This window comes from Pelodiscus sinensis, chromosome 16 (genome assembly GCF_052426305.1).
Source record: "Pelodiscus sinensis isolate ZL-2025 chromosome 16, ASM5242630v1, whole genome shotgun sequence".
In the NCBI taxonomy this organism is placed as follows: domain Eukaryota; kingdom Metazoa; phylum Chordata; order Testudines; family Trionychidae; genus Pelodiscus; species Pelodiscus sinensis.
Window position 1 is genome coordinate 720,214 of NC_143067.1, and position 19,457 is coordinate 739,670.

General features: G+C 48.0%; 1 protein-coding gene across 8 annotated transcripts in view; it reads left to right on the forward strand.

The window, feature by feature from the left end:
- BRD8 (bromodomain containing 8) overlaps positions 1-18,585 on the forward strand; it is a 25,791-nt gene extending 7,206 nt beyond the window's left edge. For 3 of the 8 annotated variants that reach the window (XM_075917883.2, XM_089769372.1, XM_089769374.1), the window contains 15 exons: positions 26-180; positions 528-743; positions 2,201-2,345; positions 3,730-3,939; positions 4,427-4,707; positions 6,773-7,234; positions 7,594-7,687; positions 7,868-7,905; positions 8,957-9,171; positions 9,562-9,654; positions 9,928-9,996; positions 14,364-14,541; positions 14,697-14,801; positions 15,763-15,807; positions 18,190-18,585. In XM_075917883.2, the coding sequence (XP_075773998.2) occupies positions 26-180; positions 528-743; positions 2,201-2,345; positions 3,730-3,939; positions 4,427-4,707; positions 6,773-7,234; positions 7,594-7,687; positions 7,868-7,905; positions 8,957-9,171; positions 9,562-9,654; positions 9,928-9,996; positions 14,364-14,541; positions 14,697-14,801; positions 15,763-15,807; positions 18,190-18,249 (2,366 nt within the window). In that variant the 3' untranslated portion in view covers positions 18,250-18,585. Of the gene's footprint in view, positions 1-25; positions 181-527; positions 744-2,200; positions 2,346-3,729; positions 3,940-4,426; positions 4,708-6,772; positions 7,235-7,593; positions 7,688-7,867; positions 7,906-8,956; positions 9,172-9,561; positions 9,655-9,927; positions 9,997-14,363; positions 14,542-14,696; positions 14,802-15,762; positions 15,808-17,610 lie in introns of all 8 variants that reach the window. The other 5 variants (XR_016346914.1, XM_089769371.1, XM_075917884.2 and 2 more) reach the window with 5 other exon arrangements.
- Positions 18,586-19,457: the final 872 nt, after the last annotated feature.

A 19,457-nucleotide genomic window follows, 5' to 3' on the forward strand; every position in this document is an offset into this window, starting at 1 on the left:
TCACTTCCTTTCCATTCTCTTCCAGCTCGCCAGGCAGTTAAGAACCCCCCGCGAAGGCTGACCGGTGTGATGGTTCGCTCTCCTGCAGGTTCAACCTCTCCCGGAAGGGACTATGTTCTGGGGGACTTGTCTCAGCAAGCTGTGGAGGAGACCAGTCCAGGGGTAATGATGCTTCCCATGGTGAGAGAAAGCAGCGGGGAATGGGGGGCTCTGTGCAGCTCGGGAGGGCCCCTTACCTTGCTGGTCTTTCCCCTACCTTAGTGCTGTAATGTGGCCTGTGTGCAGCATCAGCCAAGATACAGTTTCCCTTCAGTGTCTGTGATGAGGTAATGGAGCAGGGTCTGGGACGAAGAACCTGCATAACAGGAGTGAAAGGGCTGAAGGCACGTGCCTACAGCAGGTGCAGTGAATGAATGAAGGAGGTCCCTGGGCTGTGCTGGGTCAGTGGCCTTGGGGGAAGGAATACATGGGTCTAGTCAGAATGGCGAAGGTGTGGCTTTGAACAGTATGGTTTTTCTCTTTCTCAGGTAACTCCAGGGACATTGCCCAGCACCCCAGTTGCCTCCTTCATTGGGATCCCTGATACCCCTCCAGGCTCTGCTCCCCTGGATGCCCCCATAACCCCAGTCACTGATGATTCACCCCAGAAAAAGATGCTAGGACAGAAAGCAACTCCGCCTCCTTCTCCTCTGCTCTCGGAGTTACTGAAGAAGGGCAGCCTTCTCCCCACAAGCCCCAGGCTGGTATGGAGCTCTCTGCTCGCATTTATAAACATATTCATGAATTTATGCTCCCGACTCTCTCACTGAATAGGAGAGCTGCAAAGGGATTCCTGCACAGTGAAAATTTTAAAACTATAATTAAACCCCATGAGCTACAAAGGTGGTACTCTTTCCTTGTGGTATTGTGAATTCATGTGTGAACATGTCAAATAACTCTGAAAGCTAACTGACCCTTTGGGACCTGAGGAGTTGGAGTAGCTGACTGTACAGTTGATTGACACTGCACTCAGAAGGAAGGTCAGAACAAAATCCCTAGTCTACGTGGAGATTTGATTTTGTATCTGCTTCTCTTTGGGCTGACACTGCTTATCTGCAGCTGAGCCCAAGTCAAATTTTAATTTTCAGCTAAGGCAGGCTAACTTGTAAATAGGGAGGTCAAATAAATGACCTTTATGTATTAAAAAATTGTGACCACAGTACAGACAGGTTTGTTCGATCTTGGACTTAGCCCTAAATGGCTCATGTCCCTTAAAATCACCATTGTTGCGATTGCCAGTTCAACCCTACTGGTATTAGTGATGTTGGGAGCCTTATTGGTAGAGAGGCAGTCAGTAGCTGCACTCTTCAGTAACTTGTTTCTTAGATCAGTTCCGAAAATGGGGTCAGCAATGGAAACTGATGGCTCAGCCTGTCTACTCTAGGATTCCTAAAATGTTTATCCTAGTGAAGCTGAAAAGATGTTAATATGGGAAACATCTAAAAACTGTCTCTCATATAGATGGTGCTGGTGAGGCTTAGGATTTCGGATGGGTGGGGAGGCGTTTGGCTCACACCAAAGTGAAAGGCTTTGAGTTGTCTTACTCCTTTCTCTATTAGAGGCAGGTGTTGCTGCTGTTTCACTGCCATCCCTCATCACTTGCAGAAATGCAGTTGGCTTGAATGGCTATTCCACACAGTTCTCTGGAGATATGGACCAACAGTATGCCACCTTCAGATCTGGGGAAAACAGATTAGACGTGGCAGTTTGAGGCATATTCCAGGGGGTGCTTGCATTAACAGTGCCATTTGCTATCTATTCTCAGTCGCTCGTTGACTCGCATTAACTTGATCAAGTTTCTTTCCCTTTATCTGCAAAATGAGCCTATTTCCCTTCCACTTTCGGGGTTGTGAGACTAACTGCACTGACACTTGTAAAGCAACTTGGGATCCTTGGCTGGAGGCTCCAGAGCAAAGTCCCACTCAGTCTAACTTCTAAGCAACACGGCATCTGCTTCAAATGAATGTCAACTACTTTGAAACAGCCATGTTGGGGTGCAAGCATGATTCACCTCAGTCGGGCTGGACAGGACTGCAGTGTGTAAAAGAGGCTCTGTTCCTCAGATTAGTGAATATATTCATGCGGTTGCATTTCTAGAGGAGAATCAGTGATGTAAATATATCTCCAGTCCAGGAGCTTCATCTCTTTCTTCCTTTGGCAGGTTGGTGAAAGTGAGATGGCAGTGGCTTCTGGTCACATGAATAGCTCAGGAGTCCTCCTAGAGGTAGGAGGGGTTCTTCCAGTGCTGCATGGTGGGGAAATGCAGTTGGCATCTGGTGCTATCCCTGCATCCCCTGCCGCTTCAGGTAACAAAAACAAACTGTCTGGTCATGGTTCTCTCTTTTGGGGGACTTAAGGTAGTTTAAGACTGTTCTATAATAAGCTTTTTTCAGAATAGGATTGAAGACATCTAGTCTGTCTGCTCCTCGCATTCCATTAAGAGATTAATTGGAATTTATCCTGGCAGAGAGAGGAGCTGCAAAAACATGGGATGATAGGAGTTCCCAGGGTGGTCTATGTATTCTGATCTCTTGTCTCTAACAATGCCAAACACTGGAAGCTTCAGGTTAGGAAGGGCAGTTGAGTGGCTAGGAAGCCGGGATCGAGTACCTGACTCAGCTATGGGCTTCTTGTAAACTTAGGCAAGTCATTTAATCTGCCCTTTGCATCAATTCAGAGTTGTTATGGATAGTTGTGAGGTACTTGGCTATTGTGGTGCTGGGGGCCAGGTGAATAAGTATACAGAAAGACGCAGAAATGTCTGTAGTGAACAGTTTTAGAGCAACATGTCCATGGAAAGATTTCTTCCTGCCCTCTGCCAATTAATATGTTGCTCCTGCTTTCTGTAGCCGAAGGGTCTGTGCCTTTTATACATGCTTTGTCCTATCTAATATGCACGTTCCCATTCTGCTTTCTGAATGTCTGATCTTCTGAATCCTGCCATTAGAGCCGAAGAGGTTCAGTAAATTCATGCTGGAAGTAGGGCTTAAGCTGCATAGCAGCCCTTGAACCAGAAGGCTGCCGTCAGGGAAAACCCAAGAGAATCTCCCTCTTTTATTCTTCCTGCTGTGTTCACTAGGAACTGCATTCTTCCTAGTTTTTGCGATGTGGTTATTTGCAGCGAGTTTTTAAAAAACAGCTCTTAACATCTTTTGAGTGTGTGGGGTAGCCTCGACAGTCCTTGCACTAAACACAGGATGTCACCATAGTTTCTGCGTGAACCTGGCTAAGACTGCGTACCTAAGGGAGGTCTATACGACCTGGAAAAGTCAATCCAAGTTACACAATTTGAGTTATGTTAGTAGCTAACTCAAGTCGACATAGCTTAGATCTACTTATCATGAGGTCCACACCAAGCTGGGTCAACTGGAGAATCACTCTGACAAGCTGCCCCTAACTTGACATCTGAGCGGTAGGCAGTCAATTTAGTCAGTCTTCACTTGACCCACTAAATCGATTCTGGGTGGATCATTTGCTGCAGGATGGATAAGCTGTAGTGGAGATAAGCTCTTAGAGGGTCGTGCATTTATGACTCAGAATACCAGGGTGGCTCTTTTTGCCTTCTAGGTAATTTACAGTATCTTGGCCCCAGGAGGGAGCAGTCAGCCAGTAAAGAGTCTGGTGATTGCATTGGAGTGCTCAGTGGCTATTGTGTCTTGCTTATGTGCTTTCTCCCTCTTGTACTCTTAGGTGCTCCTACTCTTTCTCGGCTTCTAGAAGCTGGTCCTGCACAGTTCACCACTCCTCTTGCTTCCTTTTCTGCTGTTGCCAGCGAAACTCCAGCTAAACTCCTGCCACCCCCTGTAGAGTCTGTGTCCCAGGCAACCATTGTCATGATGCCCACACTGTCTGCACCATCCGTTGTGCCACCAAGTGCAACTCCAGAAAGCGTAGTGACAGGTGCGTTCCTGAACTGCGCACTCGTGGGTGATTTAGTACCCGAATGCTGAGCGTTCCTGGGGCTCTACAGATAGGAGGAGGTGAGCCAGGGCTTCTGCTTCACCTCAGAAGCTGGACTGTTCCCAGAAGGGGACGAGGGAGCGTGGGCATACAAGCTGACTCCTAGATGGGTGGTGAAGATGGGATTTCTGAGGAGAGGCGCTGGATGGGTGACAGATATGGTTTATAAGGGAATATGATGGGTGGGCTGGCTGTTGGCACAGTGTGCTAACTACATCATGATGCAAGAACTAGGTTCCTGCTTTGCATCTGTTGTTGGATAACAAGTAAATTTCCCTGTATGTCTCTTTATTCTTTTGATCAAACTGCTGTGGGTGGGCTTGGGCTATGGGAGAGAGGCTACTGATCTTTTCCATTTTAGTGGTCACAGATTCTGGCAGGCTTTCACCTGATTGGTCTCTGAGTTGTCACTCTTATCCTTATCCAGGGAGCCAGTCAGACACTTGTGTTTCCATGGAGGCAGTGTCTGATCCACACACAGTGACGGTCTCTATGGACAGCAGTGAAATCTCCATGATTATTGATTCCATCAAGAAGGAGTGTCTGGGAGGTGGCATTGGCAGTACTGCTGGGCCTTCCAAAGATCACACCATGGATGGGAAAGAAGACCTGGATCTAGCTGAGAAGATGGGCATTGCAGTCTCCTATACTGGCGAAGAGCTGGACTTTGAAACTGTTGGCGATATTATAGCCATCATTGAGGACAAGGTAAACGTCAGAGCAGGAGATGGAGCCAGCTGCATTTTTCTCCTGGGCCTGGATGTATTTATCTCAGCTGTTACTTCCTAATCCTACTTCGGTGTATTTCTTTCTCATTCAACAATTTGCACCTGTGTATTTCCCCTTTCTCAGTCCAGTTTATTAGGTTCTAGTCCCCTGGCAAACCCCCTTTGTGTTGCCATGTAGTGTGGTGGTCCATGCGTAGGAAATAAGGATGTTAAAGACTAGTCAACTATCTGATGAGCAAATGTTTAAGCCCCGCTGGGGGCTCTTGTACATTTCAAAGGGGGAATGCAGAAGTGCCTGTTGACTAGTTGATAGAAATTCCATCGACTACTTGATTAGAAAATTAATCTTGGCTTCAGAGAGATAGCCGAGTTAGTCTGTAACAGAAAAACTTTAAAAACAACAAATAATCTGGTAGCACTTTAAAGACTAACAAAATATGTAGATGATATCATGAGCTTTTGTGGGCACAGACCACTTCTTCAGATGACCGGATTATTGGATGTCCAAAACACAAATAAACGAGCCTCCCTCATTTATTTTGGTTCTGGACATCCAACACTCAGGTTATCTGTGCCCACGAAAGCTCATGATACCGTCTACATCAGTGGTCACCAACCAGTAGATCGGGATCTACTGGTAGATCTTGGAGCCTCTGACAGTTGATCCTGATGGGTTTGGCCAAGAGGCTAAGTGCCTACACTTCAGCTGCCCCTCTTCCCTCTCTCTCCCCCCTCCCCCCCCCACTGCTGTGCATCTCCTGCCCTTTACTTGGAGCTGCCCCCCCCCGGGAGTCTTCTCATTTCTGTGCAGGGCAGGGGAGGGAAAAGAGGGGTGCTGATGTCAGGGTGCCCCCTCTCCCATTCTGTATCCTTTCTCCGCAGAGCGGGGGGGGGGCACAACAGGACTAGGGATGGAGTTTGCTGGCTGCTTTAGGGAGTGTTTCAGGGCACGGGTGAGCCTGCCTTAGCCCCACTGCACTACCATCCAGGAGCCACCAGCAGTGCCCAAATGGAGCCCACATCCCAAACTCCTACCCCAGTCATGAACCCCCCTCCTGTATCCCAAGCCCTTATCATAGCTCTGAGCACCCCTGCATCCAAACACACTCCCAAAGCCTGCACCTAGAACCCCCTCCTACATCCATCTGCCTGCCCGAAGAGCAGCTCAGAGCCCTTCTCACACTCCAGATCCCTTAATTCAAGACCAGAGCCTGCGCCCCAACCCTCTGTCCCTGGCTGATGAAAGTGAGTGAGGATGGGCAAAAGAGGGCGTATGGAGGGAGCAGTGGCAGGGCCTTGGAGAAGGGGTAGGAAGGAGGGGCAAGGGTATTTATATATGAGGTAGATCTTGGATTGCACTTAAATTCAAATAGTGATCTCGTGCTTAAAAAGGTTGGAGACCTCTGGTCTACATGTTTTGTTAGTCTTTAAAGTATTACCAGACTCTTTTTTTTGTAAGTAAATTAATCGGTAGTTAACATCCCTAGTAGGAAACCCCTTGGGTTTCAGCTGGCATCCAAGTAGGCAAACAGGTAAGTGTTGCTAGCACTGTATAGTCCAGAATCCCATGTTTCTGAGCGTGAAGGCTCCAAGCTCTGCCAAGGAGTCTCCAAGGCCATAAATACAGGCAGGCGAGTCCTATATCTCCATATCATGCAGTACTTGACCCAAGAATCAGATGCTAGCAATCTATGATGCACTTGGGCCAAAGTGGGAATGACCAGTCTGAAGACAGTATATACATAGCCCCTCCTTGAGTGTAAGGAAATGTTTAATGCCACCTTAGTTGTAGCTCTTCCCAACTTCCAAAGACTCTTGTTTTAACAGCCAGTTCCTGTGGCTTTGGAAAGCCATGTTTGTTGCTGTTCAGAAATTACACTGGTGCAGCCAATGCAGGTTTCTCAGTGCTCATACATTGTGGCCTTGGCCCGTGGGGAAGAGATGTTTTTGGGGTGGGAATGTTTCTGTATCTGAACCAATACAGGGGTTCTGCTTCCCTCCTTGCTGACCTTAGCTGGTGCTGCTGTATCTTTGTCTTGGTAAAGGGGGATGACCATCCGGAAGTCCTGGACGTAGCAGCAGTTGAAGCCGCTTTGTCTTTCTGTGAAGAGACTGATGACCCTCAGGCCTTAACTGGGCCATGGGAGCATCCAGTTCAGCAGGACCATGAGAAGCAGGCCCAGATCCCCCAAGTGGCAGTGACTGTGAAGCAGGAAAGACAAGACTCTGAGGAGCCAGAGGCAAAGGAAATTCAAGACCTAATAAGCATTGGAGATCTGGGATCAGAGATAAAGACAGAATCTGAAGAGTTGGAGCAGAATGAATTGGACTTTGAGGAAGCCGCAGTAGCCGCTGTGCAAATAGCAGAGACTCCTGAGCTCAGGAGTCAAGAGACAGAGGAGCTGCAGAAAGCAGCAGCTATTATGGGAGAGAACTCAAAAGCAGAGACAGAGTCAGCCAAGGGAGGAGAAGCAGCAGCAGCAGCACACAGTACGGTGAAGATAGAGGTATGTTGGTAGTCTGTCTGAAACTAGTGTGATTGAAAACAAGCAATAGTTGGAAGACAAGGAAAAGCAATTCAGAGAAGGACTAGACCCCCTGGGTTTGGAGATGTCTTTTAAGTGAGTATGCTTGGAGCAGAGCAGTGTCTGTCGTTGAGTTATGACTATTGTGATAGCTCTTTGAAGCTCTCAAAATAGAATAGATAGTTCTTTGCTTTGTCTGCTGCCAGTCCAGGTATAGGATTACTGCTGTCATGGCATTCTATGAAACTATCTGGGTTTGGGGTCATGAGACACTCATTTCTACACCATACTCTGAAGGAAGCTGAGAAATGCTTAAATTTGTGCATTTCTCTTCACTCCAGATGCTTCCTGATGATGATTCATCCCCTACACATGTACCAAGTGCAAGTGACGACTCCTCACAGGCTGATGTTCAGCACAAATTTGAGCTGTCAGGTAATTTTAAGTGGGCTAGGATATCTTTTACCTGTATCTTCTTAGCTGAATGGGCTTCAGTGGTCTGGTTCAGCATGGGAGTGAAGAAAGTCTGTGCAGCAACAGGGAATAATTTGGAAAGGGAAGTTCTGAAAACTTTGCCCGGGAATGTAGATTTTGCTCTTTGTCTTTTCTTCCCAGAGTCGCTGAAGGAAGAGACCCGAGCTGCCTTTGGGAAGGTAATTGGCCTTGAACTTCTTGTATGCAGTGCTTAATATGGGTTTGATGCCATTAGGGTTGATGCCATCTGCTGCTGCCTCTTAGCTCCCACACAGTGGATTGGAAGCCTGTGGCCCACCCCTGTGCTGAGTAGGAGAGGGAGCCAGTAAGTATCTGCACCTGATATATAGCCTAGGGTTGGGGTGGGCAAGATACCTCTTCCTCCCAGTATTCTCAGGCCTGCAGCATCAGCAGGGCTGCTCCATGTGACTCTCTACTCGGGAGGGCCCCCGGAGGCTTCAAGTGATCTCCCCACCACCAGCCCAATCCTCAGCTCCTATTGGCCCAAAACAGCCAGCGGGATCTGAGAAATTGGCCTGGGATATGGGGTGGTGCAAGCCTCTCCTCGCTTCCGGAGTTGAGAGCCACATGGAGGGAGCAGGCTGCATTTTCAATTCTCTGGAGCTGAAGCAGGCAGGGAGCCTGGCCTGCATTGGGGATGCTTAGGTAAGCACCTCCCAGCCAGAGCCTGCCTCTGGCACCCCTGCCTCTCCCACACCCCAACTCCATCCCCAAAGTCACTTTCCAAACCCTGTGTACCCCCCACCCCAGGTCACAACTCCCTCCCAGAACCTGCACCCCTCCCCCCCAGGCCAGAATCCTCTCCTGCAGCCCCATCTCCTGACCCAGGTCACAACCCCCTCCACTCAAACTCCCTCTCAGACTTCACACCGTCCCCTACACCCTGTCTTTACCTTTTGCACCCTTCTTCACCCGACCTCCATCCTGGACCCCGCACTTTCTCCACAGAAAAGTGCAGCCCTTGACCACTTTCCAAAATTTTGGTGTGGCCCCCCCACCAAAAGTGATTGCCCACCCCTGGCTTAGAGGACTCACTCGTGCCCTTGAAATGCTGTGGCAGGGATTTCAAAGTTTGTGCAAATGCCGCTAGGACTGGCTGGCAGCTGTGATGAGGGCCTCCACTCATCTTTGGAGGCTAAGATGCAGGCATTGTTACTGAAAGCTGCATGTTGATTGGGCAGATTGATGGAATTTGACCCTGTCTCTCAGGATGCTCAGGGTGAAGATGACGATGAGGATGGTGCCAGTGAGGCTGCCAGCCTAGAGGAGCCCAAGGAAGAAGACCAGGGTGAGGGATACCTATCGGAAATGGATAATGAGCCCCCTGTGAGTGAGAGTGACGATGGCTTCAGTATCCATAATGCTCCTTTGCAGTCTCACACGCTAGCTGATTCCATCCCCAGCAGCCCTGCCTCCTCGCAGTTGTGAGTATCACTGAACCCGTCAGCCACCCACAGTGCAAATCCCAGCCCATGCTGTAGAAAGGGTATGAGGTTTGCTCATTTGTGTGTAGTGTTGGCTGAGTGGGCCTGTTGGGGAGATAAGGCTTTTGATCTGCCTGGCTCCTGTGGTCTCTACTTCTAAGAGCACTATACACAAAAAACTCGGTCGAGCCAGTTCCCAGGAGATGGGTGCAGCTTCTTTTGGCTTGCACGGAGCAATGTGGGTAGGTCCAGGACTCCATGAACTTAGGTTTGCTGTTCCAAGACAGCTTTGGAGGTTGTTGAAGAAAGTCTTGCACTGGGCGCTGACCTTGTGCATTTGACTATGGGCTTCAGTGCATTGTGCTCTGATGGGAATCCTTCTCTCTTCAGCTCTGTTTGCAGTGAGGACCAGGAGGCAATTCAAGCCCAGAAGATCTGGAAAAAAGCCATTATGCTAGTTTGGAGAGCAGCAGCCAATCACAGGTAAATGAGCTTGATCATGTGTGGACTGGCAGGAAGAGGTGGCTAAAGCCCAACAAACTGAGGAGGTGAATTATCTGCTCTCCTGTGCCCCCAGACTGATCTGCACTAGTGCTTGGGTGAAGGACTCTACTTCCCACGTCTGTCTGGCAGCGTTCGGCCAGAAGTGCATCTGTTTGTGGCACAAGTGCTTAGTCGTTCTGTCTGTGCAGAGCATGCTCCAGCCTCTGACCAGCGAGGCGACAGGCTGCTCACAGTTGTCTCCCTCCCTTGCAGATATGCCAATGTCTTCCTACAGCCTGTGACCGATGATATAGCACCAGGCTACCATAGTATCGTGCAGAGGTAAGTGACCCAGCTGTCATCTGCCATCAGCTTCTCTCTGGCACATATCTGGGTTAGTCTCTGGCAGGGAAGTCCTAAGCCTCAGCAGACAATCAGATTGCAAGGTGGGAGAAAAGACTCAGTCCCATTCTCAGTCAGAAAAAGGCTTTCCCAGGACAGGTGTTCCTTTACAGAAGTGTCTGTGTTCTGCTCTCTGATTGAAGGGGGTACACAGCCGTCCTGATCAGAATGCTGAGTGTCAGGGTAGTGGAAATGTCTGTTGCCCTCCTATCCCAATTTAGTCCCTTTTGGCCTTAAAGTCTGTGAATCTATCTGCATTGTCTAGTCTGACCTACACATCAGAAGCCACAGACCATCATCTACCTACTCCTGTAATGGGCCCATAAATTCTGGCTGAGCTATTGGAGTCCTCAAGGCTTGATGTAAATACTCCAAGTTACAGAAAATCCACCATTTAGTCTAGTTCTAAACCTGCAAGTGACCCACGCCCCACGCTGCAGGAGAGGGTGACAACTCAGGTCTATCTGACCTAGGAAAAAATTCCTTCCTACCTCAGACATGGTGATCAGTTGTTAGACCAGTGATGGGCAACTGAAACTAGTGAGTGGGCTGCATGAATGGCCCTCCTTTGTCTCAGTGGGCCACGTGATTGAAATCCAGTGGTGGGCAGCCTGGAACCCCCCTCGGCACCCCTTCTCCGTGTGCTTGTGCACTGGAGCCCTGCACTTTGTGGCATTCAAGCTCTGGGAGGGAGGGAGGGAGAGAAGTGGGGACGGAGCACCACTCAGCAGATTCATGGCACTCTGGAAGTGCTGGGATGGGGGAAGCAGGAAGTCCAAGGCTGCAATATGGAAGAAGCACGTGGGGGAGAGGGGCAGAGAGTTCTGCATGGGCCACAGGTGGAACCTCAGTGGACTGCAGGCTGTCCACTGCCACTGAGTTAGTCCCTGAACATGTGGCAAGACCCACCAGCCAGGTGCCAAGGAAAGAAGTCTTCCTAGTAATTGAGTTCTTCCCCTCTAGTGTTCTATCCAGCCGCTGTAGATACTTGCTGTTAGTAATTGTAGGTGAGCCATATGCCATTGTACTAGCCTCTCCCTAAACTTAGGAAGTTCAGGTTTTTTGCCCCACAGCTCTCGAAAGCTATTCCAGAATTTTCCCGTGGTGAGTACATTACAACCCGGAAGACCTGGCGCAGAGCAATCTGCACAGAATGCAGAACCGTGCAGCTGGCGAGTGGGGCTCACTGCCGCTTGGTGAGCCTTGCTAATCATAATAGTTGTGACCAGGGCTCGCCGAGCCCTGCTCACCAGCCGCGCTGTCCCGCATTCGCACGTACAGATCGCCCGAACCCGACTCTTCCGGGATGTAATCTACTCGCCACGGGCGAGTAGATTACATAGATTGTCGAGCCCTGGTCATGACTATTTTCCAATGAAAAACAAAAATAATTATTTAAACCTTTGACACAGCATAATCGATGGGACAAGAAGCAAGGGGCTTAAACTGCGGCAAGGGAGGTTTAGGTTGGACATTAGGAAAATCTTCCTACTTGTCAGGGTAGCTAAGCACTGGAATAAGTTGCCTATGGGGGGTTGTGGAATCTCCATCATTGGAGATATTTAAGAGCAGGTTGGACAGACACCTGTCAGGGATGGTCCAGAATGGTGCTTGACCAAAGTGCTCCATCAGCACTCTCCAAATGAGGTACCATATGCCCCATCCATTAAAATCAGTAGAGAGGCACTGGAGAATGTCTTTCATCCAAGACAGATATTGATGTAGAAATCCAACATCATCTGAGCTGTGCCAGTGCAGCTGTTGCTCGTTTACTGCTCAGGGTTTTTGAAGATCGTGACATTCAAACAGATACCAACCTTCTTGTCTATCAAACATTCATTCTCCCAACACTGCTGTATGGGTGTGAAACCTGGACAACCCAGAGACATCACTTGAAAGTCTTTGAGAGGTATCACCAATGCTGACTCTGCAAAATCTTGAAGATCAAATGGGAAGACAGACACACTAACACCAGTGTTCTGGAAGAGGTAGAAACCACCAGTAGTGAGACAATGATCCTCCATCAGCAACTTCGCTGGACTGATCACTTTGTTCGGATGCCAGATCGCCACCTCCCAAAACAGGTCCTGTTTTCTCAGCTGAAAGCAGGATACTGTAACATGGGAGGACAACAGAAGCATTATAAGGACTTGCTAAAGGATAACCTTGATATTGACTCTTGGGAGACATTCGCCTAGGATCACTCAAACTGGAGAGATGTTCTGCGCAATGGCTCCCTGCACTTTGAACTTGCCCACTGACATGCCGAGGAGGAAAAGAGGCACAGAAGGAAGAGAAGACTGGATCGGCCTAATCAGCCACTTAAGAGCCCACAGTTCCCATGGAAAATGATCATACTCGGCAGTGAGTGCTTGCCCATGTGATGTAGTATCAGTACCTTGCTGGTTGCTATGCTTGGGTTGTGGGCTGTGGGTGACCCCTACTGGCCAGTATCTGGAGCACTGCCCAGCAGGTGGGCTGCCTAGGTCACGTAGACGAAGACCCAACCCATCTGACCGGTTGAGGGCAGCGAGGGAACTAAAGAAGTGAGTGTTTGGTGAAGGGACAGTCTTGGGCTGGAACCATGAAGGAAACAGACTAAGGAGGGGGCTGGAATCTAGGGGGCCAGGCTCCCCATCTCAAGGGGGCTGAGGCATCCTGGCCTTGACTCCTGTAGCCACATCACGTCTATTCTGTGCTGTATCCTGGAGCAGCAATAAACCCCCCTGTTCTACTGGCTGGTGGAGTCTGATCTTGCTGCGACAGGGCTGCAGGATTGGAGGAACCCTGACTCACCGTCAGAGCCCATCATCAGATGGTGCTTGGTCTTGCCGTGAGGGCAGGGGATTAGATTCAGTGACCTCTCGAGGTCCCTTCCAGTTGTAGTATTCTGTGCTTTTTATGAACTTTTTACCCTCATGTCCAGCACCCTATCCCAGCCTGGGATCTAAATCTTGTGCTGTCAGGACTCATGGGGCCTCCCTTTGAATTTCTGGCTTCCTGCTCTCATCTCCTTGAAGGTTTTGTTCCTGTTGATGGTTGCATCTGCCCACAGGGCTATGTCTAGACTATGGGGGTTTTCCAGGTCCTGGAAAAACCCTGCCGTGTCCAGGAAATGCGTCTGCTCTTTTTTTCCCCCCAGAAGAGCAGACGTACTTTCAGAAGCCATGTCTTCCTCATTCCGTGAGGAAGGGCTTTTCCAAAAGAGGGGCTTTTTCCAAAATTTGGCCCAGTGTAGACAGGCCAAATTTTGGAAAAGCCTCTTCTGACAAAACTATAGGAAAAAGGTACACAAATTGCGGAGCACAGTTTGCATACCTTTTCCTGATGATAAAGCCCCCCATAGTCTAGCCATAGCCAGGTGTCTGAGATCAGGGAGCTTATGTCAGAACTGCCCTATATGGTGTTCTAAAAAGATACAGTCCAGTTGTGGCAGCAACCAGCATTCCTGCACAAGGCAGTTTCCCAGTTTCATGCTGGTTAGGGCATTTTGTTACTGAACTTATTTCTGAAGCCCCATAAATCCAAGGAGGAGAGCAGGTTGCATCTGTTGGATGTCAGGAGGACGCTGGCCTTTGATATCGATAGGTGAAGGCAGTTTTGCAAGTCAGTGCAGCTGTTGGTTGCAGTGGCAGACATCATGAAAGGTTGTGCAGTATCTGCTTAGAGAATTTTGCCCTGGATCACAGCCTGCCTCAGACACTGCTATGAGCTGGAAAAAGTGCCTCCATGGGTGATAGCCAAAGTGCACTTGACAAGAACACAAGCATCATCAGTGGCTTTCTTGGCTCCGGTACTGATCCAAACTGTACATAGAGCCGCTACCTGGCCGTCTGTCCACACATTTACTTCCCATGATGCGCTTAGCCAGCAGAGGCAGTGCTGGAAGCTTGTCAGCAGTGAACCGGCCTCCATAGATACTGCTTGAGAGTCACCTAGCATGGAGTCAACATGAGCAAGCATTTGAAGAGTTACTTGCCTTTTGTAGTGGTCTTCAAGATCTGTTGCATATGTCCATTCCATTACTGCCTGTCTGCCTTTTAGTCAAGAGTTGCTGGCAAGAAGGAACTGATGGGGTGTAGCATCGGCAGAGCCTAATATACTGGCGTGTGAGTGCGGCACTCAGAGGCACCACAGCCGACCCAACGGATACCACTAAGGCCAAAATCTCCCAACAGCTGTGCACACAGGTGCGTGCACACCTAGAATGGAATGGGCATGAGCAACGCATCTCAAAGAGGAGTTACAGAAGGTAGGTAACAGCGTTTGTTTCTTTCCTGCTGCTTCTAACTACGTTTCATTCACAGGCCGATGGATTTATCTACCATTAAGAAAAATATTGAGAATGGGCTAATCCGAACCACAGCTGAGTTCCAGCGTGATATCATGCTGATGTTCCAGAATGCTGTCATGTACAACAGCTCTGACCATGATGTATACCACATGGCTGTGGAGATGCAGCGAGATGTCTTGGAACAAATCCAGGTAAAGGCATGAGTTAGACCCTGTGCTGGACAGAACACATGCACTGGTTGGTATGGGAGGTACTGTGCAGACCTGTAGGAAGGGGCTACTTGGATCTGAGAAACTGAGCTTGCTTCTCTCGATACTGTAATAACTGAGTGTGTGGTTTCATGCAGCAATTTCTGGCCACACAGCTGATCATGCAGACATCAGAGTCCGGGATCAGCGCAAAGAGCCTGCGTGGGCGAGATTCCACTCGGAAACAAGATGCGTCAGAGAAGGTGAGGGGAAAAGGAGGCTGGTACTCATACTTCTGTGTGAAAGATTCCTTCAGGAGAATCCTAAAAAAGCTGCAGAAGAGGATCACCTAATCATAGACTGTGGGAGTATGAATGCGCCTTGGGTTAGAATAGCTTTGAGATCCTTATGTGAACATCCCCCTCTGAAAATGTGACTTTCAGACAATTCAGAAGTGGCAGCTATAGGTTATCACAGAGACAAGTGTGGTGAGTCACCCCAGCAATTGTGATAGTTCTGTCCTTTGTGTGTGTAAAAGAAATAAAACCTTAAGGGAACGTGGGGGATCATCTACTCTGAACTTTTGTGTAACACAGGTCAGAGGACCTCACCAGTGATTCTTGCGTCAAGCTTAACTTGTGGCTGAAGTGATGTCTCTTACCTAGGCATCCAGGCTCGATTAAATCATTTCAGATGGTAGCAGCCAGTATTCCCTATAAGTTGTGCACCTGAGTTGCTGCTCTGGAGAGATTCAAATGCTGCTCAACTCATTAGAGCATCCACAACTAGGATTTTAGTTTCTACTTGTGGTGCACATTTGCATATGCCTGGGTGCACATAAACATTTATTATTCACATGGATGGAGACAGTCTGCACGTGGATGGACAAGATTAGAGGTAACATTGGTAGCAACTTGTGTATCCTGTTACCTGGGAGCTACGTAGCTGCTGTGGGAAATAGAAGCTGAGTGCGTGGAGCACCAAAATGGTGTTGAGATTCAGCAGACCTTGATTAGAGACAACATGGTGATGTTCCTGTCTTAACGTTCTTGTCGTCACAGAATCTTCACTTGCTGGTCTTTCCTTTACCCCTAGTTATCTGTTTCTGTGTAATATTTTGTGGGAGGGGAATTTGGAGGTGCCTGCTTCTTTGCCTTTATGAGCATGCAGGTATTGTTCATGTCTGTGCAATCTGATCAGTGAATCTCTTTGGCCTTTTGACAGGACAGCGTCCCCATGGGCTCTCCTGCCTTCCTTCTCTCTCTCTTTGTAAGTATTGAATGACTGAGTAGGTAATTGTGCATTGGCAGGTTCTGCTGGCTCCTTGTCTGGGAGATTGTGGCAATGTGTTGGATTCATGGATGTACATCTAGGTCATCCAAGACTTCTCAATCCCATTGTCCCCAGTGTGTGGAGAGGCTTTTGCCTTTCCTTCCAGTATGCAGGGTTGCAGCATTGCCCTCTGCCTCCCCTTTCTTCCATGAGTTTTGTCCTACTTTCTCTCTGTATAAATGGAAAGACAATGTGTGGTAATGATTTGTATGGAATATATGGGCCTGGAGAGTCAAAGATGTTAGTGACCCTTTCATGGTACAACATTAAGCAGTTAAGGCTTGGGGTATAACAGAGGCCATGGCCAGCTTAGCTCATTAATAATCTTTTAAATGTTTTATTAAAAGTATAAGGAAAAACATGTAAAGTATTAAGTAGGGCTGTCAGTTTAACAATATCCCTTATTCTCTTTCCGTTTAGCAGTAGAGAGTTTAAAGAATTGTAATAACTGTCCTTTTTGGGGATGGGGAAGAGAGACAATTATTCAAGATGGGCTGGAGTTATTAAAGTCCAATCCTGTTTACTGTAGAACAAAACAAGACAAACACGCACACAAAGGAAGAGAAAAGAACAGTGAATTCAGACTAAGATCCCCTACTTTGAAATGGTGGGGTCCATGGATACACTAGTTAGAATAGCTCCAGGATCCTCTGACTTGCAGCCTTGCTGCTAAAGAAATACAGGCCCTGCACCATGGGCTAATCAGCCATTCCAAACCTGGCAAACTTGTACCTCTGTTGTGCTGGTTAGGGTACTGCTTTTAGATACCTTTGATCACTCGGTTACAGCAGCATTGCAAAACATGCAGTCTTGGCCAGCAACACCAGTCTGTTAAAGAGCAGACACAAGGAGAAGGTTAGGAAAGAGAAGAAATAAGATGGGGAAGGAGAAAGTCACCTGAGGAGTGACAAAAGAAACCCAAGTCTCACATGGCTGTTGAGCTGGAGCTGGTGGAGGCTGGTGTCATCTGGTTCCCCCTCTCTGGCCAGGTCTGGTCAGGACATCTCATGGAATCTAGATGGCACAGGCATAACACTGGATCCCCAGGGTACCAAGAGACAATAGTATGGCAGCCAAGATGGTGAAGCTCCATCCAGTCTACTGGTCTCCCAGCCAACCAACTTGATTCTCCCCATTGTCGGTCCTTTTTTAAGGACTCAGGGAGGGAGTGATGGGCGGAATAGCAGATCCTCTGTGTTCTTGTATACCTCATGGGCCTAATTTCCTACACGCTGGATTTGGTTCATTAATTTCCAGTCACAAACTCATGGTGTTAATACAGTAGGCCTTTTTGTTTAGACTAGTTCATTCTTTGTCCCAGTTTTGTATCTTTTCCTGTAGACACTTTATGGGTGATTGGAACACTTCTTCAACTTCATGCACTTTTCCACAGTTGAGTTCCCAGTTGGGGTTGGCCTGCTAGACCCCAATTATTGCAATGGGTTAAATGCAGCACTGCAAATTCTTATACACTTGACACCTGATCGTGCACATATAGGATCCCTCATCCTCCCATCCAGGGCATTGTGAGCAGGCTAAAGGACTAGGGAGATGGGATCTGCTGAGTTGTTTCTGTTGTGTTTCATGGATTAGGAAGCAACCACAGTGCTCTGTAGGCACCTCAGCTGTGCCGCTCTCGTCATCTGCGAGAGCCTGGAAAAACACTTCCTTGCCTGGGAGCCCAAACCCTTAAGCTGGGAACAAAAGTTTTGAGCTTTTGTTTTCTCACACATCTGTTAGATAGAGAAGCATTTCCACAGAGGCAGCATGTCAGCCAGAGGGAGAGGGATCCGATGAGAAGAAGCTCTTCAGTTGCCCTGCACTCATGGACAATAGCTGTGTGAAGAAGCTAGGGAGCTAGTGCCAGGGTCTCTCCGCTGGAGGAGCAATTCCTGTAGGGATGAGCAGCTGGTCAGGTATGTTAGCCCACAGCCCCCTCTTCCCTCTTGAACAGTTGGTCTGGAATGTTTCATGTAGAAGAAGGCAGCACTATGTATTGGCCCCAAAACACCTCTTTCCAGGTGAGAAGCAGCCAAAATGTTGTTTCATCTTGCTTTCAGTGGACTATAGAGGCTCTGGGGTTCTGAGGCCTCAGTGGGACTTTGTATTCTTAGACCCACATTGACTGTTGTAGAAAGGTCTTCAGGAAAATCTCCCCTGCCTATCTTACAGCAGACTGGAGCCCCTGCCTTCCCACTTCCAATAAGCAGAGAGAACTGTGTTTTCCATCTGTGCAGTTCCCTACTGCCTTGAGTAGGGAAAAGTTTTTCCGTCTATGCTAATTCTGGACCATTTTCCTTTTGTTTGCATCTTGAGTAGGATGGGGGAACCAGAGGGCGTCGCTGCGCCATTGAGGCTGACATGAAGATGAAGAAATGAGGCTGTAGGCAGGAGGCAAGGAGAGAGCACCATGCCTGCCCAACTCACAGAACAGGGGAAGAGCTGAATGTAAGCAGGATTCTTGCTGAGGCCTGTTCCATCATCCTGGCTCCTCTACATGGAAGACCACATTCTCTCTGATAAGTGTAAGCTGAATAAACGTCTCTGGAAAGGAAGAGCAGCCACACTGCCTGTTCTAGGGCAGCTGTATTCGGCCACATCTGCGTTCTGGTGTTAGCTAGCAGCTGGTGGTTAGTACATACTGTAATGTGAAGTGTACAGGTTTTTATAGTGAAATGTAAATGTGTATATAATAAAATATGGGTGAGAATCCAGGGTTTGTGTGTGTGTAATGTATTTGTATTGACACATGTCTATGTGTATCGCTGACCTCTATTGAAGGAAATCTCATTTTGAATGATGAGCATAGCACTTCTCAGATTCATGGATCCTGAAGTATGTTCCAGTTATTTGTCTACAAACAGCTGAAATGTGGCCACCTCCTGAACCGGAGAACATCTAATGCCCAGAGTGTTGCACCATAGTGAGGAAGGGAAGAGGAAATGTGGCTAAGTGCATCAGAATATGACCTGGCTTTCATGAAGAACAGAGGCTCTTTAATCTGCAAGAAACTGTTAAAACCTTGGCATTTAAAGTCTTATTTGTGCATTGTAAATGTGTAGTCCGTGTGACCCCATAGGCCATAATTGTGCAGGTTTTGTTTGGAAATATACCTGCTGCTGCTTGAGCTGGCATTAGGCAGAGGAATGGGGTACTTCACACACTCCCCACCCTGGAGTATGCAATGTATTTAGTCCTTTCACCCATGGATGCAGAAGCCAGATAGTCAGAGTTCAAAGCCAGAAGAGACCAAAATCTTCTAGTCTGGTCACCTGTGTTTCTCTGGCCACAAAATTTCACCTGATTACGCCTCCATTGAGTCAAATAATTTGTTTTACTAAAGCATAACTTCAAGAAAGGCATCCAATCTTTATTTGAAGACCTGAAGAGAGGGCAAATTATGTTGGTGATTCTAATAATTAATCTGTTAAAATTCATCTAATCTGAATTTGACTTCAGTTTCCAACTGCTGGTTTTTTTTAATAACCATCTGTTAAATTTAAGAATCTTTGAGTATCATGTACACCCTTTTGAATGTACTTTATATACTGCAATCTTCACCTCTCAAGCTGATCAATTTAACTGAT